General features: G+C 33.7%; 1 protein-coding gene across 4 annotated transcripts in view; it reads right to left on the reverse strand.

The window, feature by feature from the left end:
* LOC145259874 (chitobiosyldiphosphodolichol beta-mannosyltransferase-like) overlaps window positions 1-12,222 on the reverse strand; it is a 432,123-nt gene that overhangs the window by 385,411 nt on the left and 34,490 nt on the right. For all 4 annotated transcript variants that reach the window (XM_080117752.1, XM_080117753.1, XM_080117749.1 and 1 more), the window contains exon 4: window positions 5,734-5,837. In XM_080117752.1, the coding sequence (XP_079973878.1) occupies window positions 5,734-5,837 (104 nt within the window). The remainder of the gene's footprint in view (window positions 1-5,733; window positions 5,838-12,222) is intronic.

Genomic DNA, 12,222 nt, shown 5'->3' on the forward strand with positions numbered 1-12,222 from the left:
CCATTTTCGGCAATAAACTGTAGAAGTACTTTTTTTTTTTTTTTTTAATATTTAAATAGGTGGGACAAAAAATACTTTGTACTTTACCAAAGATCACGTTTTCTGAATAACATTTATTTTTGTCTGTTTGTTGTAATTCTTGTAAAGTTTCACAATAGATGTCAAACACTCTTAACAACAACAAAAAAAAAACTTGCTTAATCTTACGTCTAACCCTAGCAAGCCTAAAACCTAAGCCCTGACAATAACCCCAAGTCTGAGTGGCAGAGCTCCTCACCAAACAAAATTCCTCGGTAAGCTACATAAGCGTAAAAAAGAATACTTTTCCTTAAAGAAAAATGCACATGATTACATAAAAAATAAATTGATCAACTGTCCTAAAACGCTAGAATGGTTTTGAAATGGTGAATTATTTTACATTAAATTTATGTGAAATCAAGTCACTCTAAATTCTAAAACAATTTCCCTCACCCTATCATTAACCCAAAGTCAGAGTGGCAACCTCCCCACTTCCTCATAATTGCACAAAGATCTTCTTAAAACCACACATAATTGCCTTTTAGAAAACAAAAAAAACTCCCAGGATTTATCTATCATAGAAAAAAAATGGGCTAACTGCCCTAAAACGCTGGAATGGTTTAAGATGGGAAATCATTTACATTAAATTCGAAAATAATTTTTTTTTATCTTTCATTAAAGTTTTTCAAAGTGTTCTCATGTAATTGTCTACAAAGGTAGAATCACATATTTTGGAGAGGTGGTCAAATGGGGAGAGCGGTAATGGAAGGTATTAATCTACATTAATACCAAAGAAATATTACAATATATTCATTTTTAAACAGTCCTAGATTTAGATTTCAGTTATTTGTACATAAAATGCATTATAATTCAGCTTTGAGTTTTCTAATTTCTTTTCTTTTAATGGATACATGGCATTTTTAAGGAATTGCAGCATATTTATGTGTATTTACTGTAGATTATTTGGAAAGTATTAATTTCTGGAGATTTTCAGTAGCATATTCTGGTTCCTTGCAGAGAAATACACTTACATAGCAAATTTCATTGCTTAGTCTTGTGTTTTAACAAAGATATAGCATTTTTACTGAAGAAGTAGTGTAAAAAATGTGACAAAACGCATATGGTCTTAAAGACGGAAAAATATCCAAACATGTGAGGCACAAAAATAGCCATAACTTCCTTGATTTTAATTGGATTTAAAAAATTTTAAAAGATTCTTTCTTAGCTCATCAAGCTCTGTCTATCTATGCCATTATTGAAATATTTTAAGCCATTTTAATTTTTTCATGTGTATTGCTAGTTCGAGGTCTCCCATGAGTTTAGGAGGGCATGAATATTGGAGAAATCTGCACACTTTTTGGATCATTGGATCTTGACGTGTTTCTCGTTTGACAAGAACTGACATCAAACGAGAAACACGTCAAGATCCAATGATCCAAAAAGTGTGCAGATTTCTCCAATATTCATGCCCTCCTAAACTCATGGGAGACCTCGAACTAGCAATACACATGAAAAAATTAAAATGTCTTAAAATATTTCAATAATGTCACTGGAATTGTCCGGATGCAATCTGTAAGCATGCATTGAAAATCATCCTCGACACTGATGGCAGCAATGACAGTATCGTCCTCTAACATTGACTGTGTTCTGATGAGTCGTGATAAGGCCTGGCCAAATTCCATTGTTTTGCAGTATTGTATACTGAAATCATATCCCAGTAAAATAATTGCCCATCGTTGCAATCGACTGGCTGAATATACCGGGATACCTTTCTTTGAGCCAAATATTGATAGTAATGGCTTGTGGTCTGTTAGCAGTGTAAAGTGACGACCAAAAAGCATCTTGTGAAATTTTTTTATGCCAAAAATTAGTGCCAGTGCTTCTTTTTCCACCTGACTATAGTTGTGTTCCGCAGGCGTCAGATTTGGATGCATGCATAATGGCCTTCTCACTTCCATCTGCGAATATATGTGAGATCACTGCTCCCACACCATGGTTTGATACATCCGCTGCCACCACTGTTTTTTTATTCGGGTCAAAGTGTGTGAGCAGCAGGTCTGATCTGATGAGTGATTTGATTTTATCAAACGATTTTGACAGTCCATAGGCAAGGACCATTTTGTGTCTTTTGTCAATAGTTTGTTGAGTGAAGATTTGATGGAGTGACAGCAAGAAACTCCTGTAGTAACTCACTAGTCCCAGAAATGGACGTAAACTGCTAACGTCTGATGGGGGTGGCATGTGTTGAATAGCTGCCACATTAGCAGGATTTGGTCTGCGCACTTGATCATCAAAAATATTTTATGGAAGGTAGATAAAAATGGCATTTTTCAGGCCGGAGTTGGAAACCAAAGTCTTGGATGCCGGTTAGGACTCTGCCAATTCTTTCTGTCAACTCCTGCCCGACAATAATGATGTCATCTAAGTATGCAGCTGTGCCTTCCACTCCAGTGAGCATTGTGTCCATGATCTGCTGAAATATTGCAGGGGTTGTTTTTACCCCAAAAGGTAAACGAGTGAACTGGAATAGTCCATGGTGTGTGTTGATATCAAGCAATTCCCTTGAGGTTTCCGCCACTTCGACTTGAAGATAAGCTTCTGTGAGGTCTAATTTCTCAAAGCAAGAGATACCATTAAGTATGGATTATCTGGGATTGGCAAAGGATATTGGTGATCCTCTAGTGATGCGTTGAGACCAGTCGAAAAATCTGCACACAACCGAATTGAGCCACCAGCTTTCTTCACTACTATGATAGGTGCTGCCCACCGTGAATATGTCACTGGTATGATGACCTTCATGTCCTCGAGTCACTTTAGTTCCTGGTACACCAGTGGCAATGCAGCACCTGACACTGGGCGTTTAGGTCGAAAAACTTCCTTGAATTCCACCCGAAAGAGATCCTCAAAACGTGAAAACCACGTACAGAACATTGATTTAGCCATTGGATCATAATGGAATTCCGTGATAGAATTAGTAATCGATTTTGCCGATGTCATGAGTTGTTTCTGAAACTGGTGTTGAAGATGTTGAGAATCTCTCTGAAAAATGTTCCATCAAACATAACTGTTGTGGCATTAATTGTTGTATGGTAACATCTATTTCTTTTTGTAAATTTTTTAATTAATTTATTTTTAAAGAAAAAAGTTTAATGTATATGTCTGGCAAATGTTCTCATGTGTTCGAATAAAACAAAAACAAACCTCGTCACCAATTGTTACATGTTTAGAATTAAAATTGATTGTGAAATCGCTACGTAAAAATGATGCAAAAACAAGGGGAAACGTTTAACAATTTTATTTAAAAGAGATTTAGATAGATGAGCTGCTGGATGCGTAATGATCGGAACAGTCTGACTGCCTCGTTCCGCAAGGGGGATAACTTTTGCCAGTTCAAGGGCAATAACCCTTTCTTTATTTCTCATTAGGTGGACCTTAACACTTACCCACCTTAGATTTGGGATTTAATAATGTGGGCCATTGTTAATGCTGTCCTAAGCCAGGATGAGATCATAAACGGGACTACATCCTATATTGACAACATTTTTGTGAATGAGAGTGTGTGTGTTCTGCAACCCAAGAAACAGTTAGAGAAGTTTGGTCTGGCAAGCAATACCCCAGAACAGCTGAGACTGGGTTCATGCATGTTGGAATTATGTGTCCAGGAGGAGCAGGGAAAACCATTATGACAGTGTGGAAATGATCTTTCTCGATAGACTTACCTGTTGAATTGTATTTTCAGTGTACGGGAAACTGACTGGCTGTTTCTCGGTGTGTGGCTGGTTACCAAGCAGTCTCTGAAATGTTAATTAGGCGTCAGCTCTCCACACTTCGAGATTTGGCCTTAAAATATCCACTTAAGATTGATATGGAGCTCATTAAGTCTCATGATAACAGAGCTGACCAACTTACTTGGGTATCACAGCAATTGTTAAATGAAATCAGTAAAAAGACAGAATCCAAAGAACCTGTGTGTGCTGTAGTCACAGAACAAAATGTTTCTCAGGTACAGGCAATCGATCGGCGTAGTGGACATCCCAGTGTGAAGAGGATGTTGTACTTTGTAAAATTAGTCAACCCATTAATAATTGAAGTGCGTAAAGTGGTATGGGATTGCACAGAATGCCTATCTATATATCTAGCCCTAGTGCATTGGAAGCCAGGTAGGCTTGACGTCCCTGTAACTTGGAGCAAGGTTGCTGTGGATATAATACATTTCAGCACTCCACTGTACTTGACATTGATAGACTGTGGCCCTAGCTGTTTTGCCATCTGAAAGCAATTGCACTGACAAGATTCTGCTAGTGTCATTAAGCAATTAGAGATTGTATTCTGTGAAAGGAGGTTATCAATTGAACAGCTCACAAATAATGGTGCCGCATTTTCCAGAAAGATATTTGCTGAGCTTACACGGATGTGGGGCGTGCACATTCGATTTCAGTGCGCCCACATACTCTCGGGAAATGGAATAATTGAGAGATCCCATTGCGCAATAAAACGCATTGTGGCAAAAACAAGGTGCTTGATTTTGGAGGCAGTGTACTGGCACAACGTTATGCTTAAAGAGGACAAGGTAGCCATGACTGCATCTGTGAATGTACTATACACCTATAGGATCCGTGTAAAGGGTATTGATGAAGTGGTGATGCCTGACAATACAGTTGCTAATCCATACAAAGAGGGAGATGCTGTATGAGTGAAGAATTTGTGAGGAAGACACAGCACGGTTACGATGAAAATCAATAGCCAACACTCATTCTCAGTTCATGGAACACCACGCCACATAAAGGATATGTGCCCAGTGTGCCGACATAATTGCTTAATGCATGACAAAATTACCTCATAAGATAATGGAGCCCCATTACTGTATGAACAATCACATGAAGAAAGCTCCTCAGAAGCTGATGCACCCAAGGATTCAGAGCAGGAAGAGTTCAATAACGTGACAGACGAAAGCACTGCTGAGGAAGTTCCTGAGTCTATACCATTAAGGCAAAGTACCAGGAAAAAGCGGCTTGCCCAACATTGCCATTTGTGTGATCTCGAGATCAGGGAGGAATGTGATGAGCATGTGTAGAAACGCTCAAGAATTGTATGCTTAAGTTGGGCCTACCTACGGCGAAAATGAGTTCGTCCAAAGGCTATAAAAAAGCTGACAACAGTCATTCAGCGAGTAACTCCCAAGGTTGCTCTGGTAATGTGTCATGTTGAGTCATTGTGTTCAGTATTGTGTCAAATTGTCAGAGGTGTTTGGATTTGAATCAATGGACTTGTTTGGGATTGTATCATGTTGAATCGACGGAGTTGTTCGAGATCATGTTTGAATCAACAAAGATGTTTGAGATCGTGTCGTGTCGAATCGTTGGAGATGGTCGGGTTCGAATCAACAGAGTTGCTCAGAGTCATATCAGGTCACATGGATGAAATTGTTTGGGACCGTGCTGCTGCGTGTGATTTTTTTTCTTTCTTTCTTCCCTCGTGAAGCAACAAGTTCAACTTCCAAGTTTGAAAAGCTGCAACTGAAAAGATTGGAGATTACATTGGTTGGAATGTTGTGAACATAACAACCAATAATAGAATAGTAACCCATGGTACTGAAATAATCCAAAATATTACTTTATTGATGTAATTTTAATCAATATGAGCAAAAATAGCAATATTAACCCTTCAAATTATAAATGAAAGGCTTGTTTTAGTAGAGAAGAAATCTTTGCTCACCTGTACTAAAACATGCGATGACTTTGGAGTGAGAAGCAGATTGACTCCAAGAGATGTAGCTTGCCAAATCACCTTCACTGCATATGCTAAGAGACGAGGCAGCACTGAAATGGGGGAAAAAACAAAATTGAAGCTGTATTTAAATGATTATTGAACAATATTATTGTTGTGTCGTGGAACAACAGTGAAAATAAGAACAATCAAGTCGAGGTTTGGTTAAGGAACAAGTGAATTAACAATAATGTACAAAGATAGGAAAGCGTGTACATCTGCTGGGCACTCGGCTAGCAGTTGAAGTGCAGTCGCATCTCTCACTGGTGTTGGAATTACTAGCGCTATTTATAGTGCTAATCGGTGTAAATTCCTCTGTTCAAGGAAGGCCGGTATAACAGTTATAAACACAGGACCGGTTCTGTTCAGTCTCAGGCTTTACCTTATCTTTGAAAAGGGATTAGTTTATTGCCACTTACCTTAGGTGTCCCTACCAGTGAATGCAGACGAGGATGACAAAGCATTTTTTACAAGCAAGAGTATATTAATCCTACTGCACTGGCTTTTAAAACCATCACCTGACTTTGTGTCTTACCTCCTGAAGAGGTGTTAAAAAATACTTGTTAAGATAATGAGCAAAATTGAGACGAGCATTATCAACTTACTAAAGAATCTAAAACTTTAAAAATAAGACATGCTTATTATTACATAGTGTACGATGAGGAAGATCCAGAGTTGTTCAGGATCAAATAAAAAATCCTATGTTTATCTTCTACCAGTCCATAATATATATTTTTCATTTTCACCAAACTTAAGAAACCTTACCAACTACAGATTCCCATGGCTAATAGCATCTTTTCAGAGCCCAACATTCAAACAGTTAACATAAATCAGGAATTAAATACATAGAAATTACTACCAAGTTTGCTACAAAGAAGATAAGCTCCTTCTACTGGGCTAGAAAACTCACACCTGGTAGTTTCTTATATCTCTACAAAGCCACTATTTGCTCATGCATAGATCACAGTTGCTACATCTGGGTTGGTGCACTACCACTAGTTTCTCCTCTTCGGACAGGGTAAAAAGACCTCTAACCTAAATCTAATAGAAATCATCACTCCCGCAAACGACCTTGTGCTTGTTTAGCCTGTAAAATGCCAGCAAAAAATGTAGAAAAGACAAGCATAATTTTGTAGGTCGCTCATTAGTGAACAACATATGCCATTAATTTGCATATGTACACAATTGGTAACTGTTAAATAGGATGAATTCTAAAGCATGGGAGTTGAGTGGAGTTTTTTGTTGGACAGCTTAGAAAATGCTTTTTCAACTTATATTTTCTTAAAACGAGCAAAGTCAAATTATTTAAACAGTAAAAGGTTTAATAGAACAATATACTTTTTTTTCTTTTTTTAAAAGAAGGCTTTTGAAAGAAATATCTCTAAAATGAAATTGATCACGTTGTATTATTTCGCAAAATTTGGACAGTAGTCGCCTTCTTTTGAAGTTTCAAAAAAACCGACCCCATACCTATCTCTTCCAAACCTACAGTTATTAAATAACCCCTTCGTTAATTTAAGGGTAATTAATTCAATTCAGTCAAGTTGTTTTTTTTTAAATTTCATTGAAATAAAATCCATTTTTTAAATTTTTTTTCTCCAGAAAGATAAAACCCTGAATTTGATTATATTAAAAGCAGAATAATATAATCTTTTTTCTAGAATTTTAAATTGAAAATTAAAAAAAAAGTGTTTGACGCAGTTTTTTGCCGAACGAAAAAGAAATTAATATATATTTTTTAAAAGGTGTTGTAATCAATTAATTTTTATGTCTAAATAATATTTACGATTAATTAAATAATTTCATTTAAAAAGTATTTATAAATAGAATTTTACTTAAGACTTATAGTTTAGCAATATTGAACTGCATCAACCATGTGTGAATTGAACACAGTCAACCAAAAAAAAAAAAAAATTCAAAAGAAATGCATATTTGCATTTCATTATGTAAACTTTTATACATTGGTTTCAAAAATTAAATTCTATAAGTTTTTGTTTTTTTTGTTAACTACTGGTTGGTACAATTTACCGCTCCATCCCTTTATATTTTTTTCTTTTTGTCTTTTTTAGCAGATTATTTTCAATTAATTATCCAAATAAGTGACTAGCTTTAAAACAAAATTTAATAGTAATTTATTTGTTTACAGATAAACTGAATTTTCTAATATGGCCTCAAAGTCCAAAAAAAGTCTTGCATGGAAACTTTTTGAAGTTGATGAAGATCATGAGCCATTTGCAAAGTCTGTCAAATTAAAATATCTCGAGGAACAAAACCATCTAACATGACCACAACCAACATGTTAAAACATTTAACTATGAAGCATCCAAATGAATTGGAGGAGCAAAATAAAAAAGAAAAGGAACAAAAAATTAACAACTAGTCACTCAGAGCAGTTTTATTAGTGAGGGTCGAAATCGCAGTGTCTTTTTTTTTTTTGCCTAAGTCACCAATTTTTTTAACCTTCCTTAACTTCAAAGAGTAAATACAATATATACAACTAAAAAAATAATTTTTAAAAATGCTGATTCTATTCATGAAAAATTCTTTTAACTAGAAATTAAAACTTAGGTAAAGATAGCTGACTGACAGCAACAGGAGCACTGATTAACTACTGAACCACATGGAAAGGTGTGGGGGAGGAAAATAGAAAATTAAATGATAATAAATTATGATAACCGTCTTTGAAAGGCACTAAACTCCTAAAATTTACTTCTTTAAAATTTTAGGCGGCATTCCCCGGCGATTTTAAAGCACTCTCTCTCCAAAAAAAAAAAAAAAAAAAAAAAGATTTAATTTTTAAGTTTGGGAAAGATATATTTATTATAACCGAATTCCTGTATGAAGACTGGATCTACTTTATTGGACGTTAATTTGTGAGATAAGTAATTTTTAAATGTTTAATGTTTTTAAAGTTTCAATTATCAATTAAATTTTTTTAATTGCGTTTTTTTTTTCAATTTATTTATATAAAAAAAACAGGGTTTAAAATGTATTTTTCAAGGTAACAAGCTTCGAAATAAGTCTAATTAAAAATAATCACTTAATTTTTAATTTCGACAACCCTGAGAATTTAATTATTAAAAAAATATTGAAATGTGACATTTTTTTTATTTAACATTTCTATTAGTTCAATTAATTTTCTTTTAATAATTCATTTCACTCAACAAACTTCACCATTTTTTGTTTTGTTTTATCTTTTTCTGTAATTTTGGTAACTATTTTTGCTCAATTTTTTCTAGTATTTCATTTGTTTTTTATAGTGGTATCATTTTTATGTGTTCCTTTGATATACCCTATTTCAAAATTAGTTTGGCTAAACTTATTCTTCATGTTAGAAACAACGTGTAAAAGTAATGAAAAAGTAAGAAAAAAAATAGGTGTTAACTACTCTTTGTGAATTATGGAGGTCTGAAGAACTGCCGTCACAAATATAACTATCAATAGCCAAACAAAAAATCGTTTTTGAAATTCCTTTAATTGTAACTTTTCGCTATACCTACCTTTTGGTATAAAACACAAAAACTTTCGATTAATGGTATTTCTCAAATATGGTCGTTAACTTTGGAAGGGTTATTTTGTATCTACAGCGCCATGTCACATGGTATATTGTTTTTTCATTACGCACGTTCATTTATAAATTATTAAATTAAATATTTATCTTTTTTTATATTTAATTAGTATATATTTTCTTTCTCTTCCGCTATATTTTTTTTATTTAATTCATTAAATCTGTAAATTATGAGGACCAAAATAATGAATCGTGTTAATTTATTCTCTAATTTTCTTGTTTTTGTTCTGTTATATAAATTCTATTTTATTTGTTTTTGCTCTGAAGGATAAATTCTATTTTCTTTGTTTTTTTTCTGTATTCCAATTAAGTAAAATAAATTTTCTCTAAAATAAATTTTGCTAATTTTTCCGTTTAGTTTACTATATAATAATTTTATTTAAACTAAAACACGACGGTGTAGACATAAAATATCTCTTCCAAAGTTAGGGAACATATTTGGGAACTACCGACCATAAGTATAAAACTACCTGGTATATTTCAAAACAATAATTCCCTAGGAATCGGAATCGTACTTGGTATCGGAATCGTTAATCAATATTTTCTTGGAATCGGAATCGGAATCGTATAAAAATTAGGAATCGTCCCAACACTAGTATGAACCCCTACACCTTGGGACTATTTTGTGCCATTCCACCACCTTCGGTAGTGTTTTTTCTTATACAATACATTCGTGTGCGAATAGGCGTAGTGAAGTCTTATCACATCGCCCCAGCACCACCACCGCCCCCACCCCCATTTACACAGAATTTTTGTGAAATGGTAAATGTCAGTGCGTTACTTACGGAAAAACGGTTAATTAAACTGCAGAAGCACCTGTTAATGAAATAACCCCCCCACCCCAAAAAATGAAAAACATAAAAATATGTTTGGTAGTTATGTTTTTGTAAATCGCTTGTGAAAACTTTGTTTTTAGATAAATTAAAAAACATTAAAATTACGTAAAAAATAAAATAAATAAACCACATTTTCTTTTAAAACTTTTTTTGAAATGTCCACTTAAAGGTTCCTACGCAATATGATAAGAAACCCCACTAAGCCAGTTCACACGCAAATGTATCATGTAAGAAAAACACTACCGAAGGTAGTGAAATGGCACAAAATAGTCCCAAGGTCTAGGGGTTCATGCTATGCAAACAGTAAATTTGTGGCGGGTTTGATTATCAGATTCATTGTCAGCGACCTCGAATACCCCTCAAAAAACAAATTAGAGTGGTTGATGTTCTGTTGTAGTAGCATTACAAGCATATGCTGTATTTTCGTGGACATCGGCAATATTACTTACCTAATGTGCTTCAACAAGTCATATCTTTTTTATTTGTCGGTCAGTTTTTAAAAGAATTACATTGATGGAAAGAGAATAAAATAAGCATTCCAATGACGTTAATTTATTTTTCTTTTATGCGTTCAATGTTTTATGCTCCAAGTTAAAAATGAAAAATTGGTAAAAAAATGACAACAAAAAGGGAAATACTTTTTTCAATGTTTTCATTTTATATGTTACGTTTGGAGACACATGCGCGGGGTTAAATTTGATTGGATAAGGCTATATAAACAAAGAAGTCCATCTCTACTGGTGTTTGATTTTTATTTTTACGATGATGGGAAGCAAAGTTACGACCGAGCAAAGTTGACAAAGAATATTTCAAAATTGATGAGATAAATCTGCATATATCATCCATTTTCATATAAATAATAGTTTCAGAATTATTTTCATGTATAATATGTAAATATTTGATAATTATTAATTGCGCTGAGTTTCATTTCAAATGTTATCTTTTATAGAAATCAAATTTGCTTACGGAAAAACGGTCGCTAAGCGTGTCATGCGCTGAACTGACTAAAGCATTCTCTTAAAAATAGAAAACCATTTCTGCTTTCGTCTTACTAGACTAGTCATTTTTTATTCTGAGTTCATCAATTTAAAAAAATTATTTTCAAGTTTTCCAAATTTGATTTCCAAATAATACTATTTTGTTGTTTTTAATGCTTTCAGTACACGTGCACTAAAAGCGTTAAAAAAACAACAAAATGTACTAAGTACATGCGTTTAACTACTTATTTGTACTTAAGGTAGAATTGTGTTTTTTAGTGGTCAAAAAAACAAAAAAGCATAACAAATAAAAGGTACTTGTGCACTTATGCTACCATGCTGAAATAATAACATTATTTAGAAACCCATTCTTAACATAGGGAAGGAAGGGTGTTTTTGTTAACTATTCTGTACTTTTACTCAACAATTAAATAAAAAAAGATATTGTGAAACTTGAATTTATTTTTAATTCATTGTCAAGACCATTTTTTCAAATCTGTAAAACAAACCCGGTTTTTTATTAATTGAGGATATCTAAATAATAATAAGACGAATAATTAGGCAGTTCGATAAAGAATTTCATTGTGATGTATTTTGTAAATTTTTACCTTGTTTCCACCTTAACATTTTTCTTTAAAATGACTACCTTTATAGGTTTTCGAGTATACTGAAAACGAATATTGCATTTAAATTTTCCACAAATAAGTAGCTTTCCGGATATTAAGCAATGTCATTTCTTACGTTGTTGCTGGTGGCCATCTTGGTATGCGCATTTGTGCATAGTTTCTCGGGGTTGTGCTTGCGTGTATCAAGATGGCCACCAGCGATAACATAAGAAATGACATTGCTTAATATCCTTATTTATTTGCAGAAATTTAAACACGATATTCGTTTTCAGCATACCTTAAAATCTATAGAAGTAATTTTAAATGTTAAGGTAGAAACAAGGTAAAAAAATTACCGTTTTATTTCTTTGTTTATATAATTGAATTTTCAGTAAAACAACAGAATAGAAATGACAAAAAATACCATCAACTGGTGAATATATAGTTGTTGC

This window comes from Euprymna scolopes, chromosome 35 (genome assembly GCF_053919585.1).
Source record: "Euprymna scolopes isolate OS-2025 chromosome 35, ASM5391958v1, whole genome shotgun sequence".
In the NCBI taxonomy this organism is placed as follows: Eukaryota; Metazoa; Mollusca; class Cephalopoda; order Sepiida; family Sepiolidae; genus Euprymna; species Euprymna scolopes.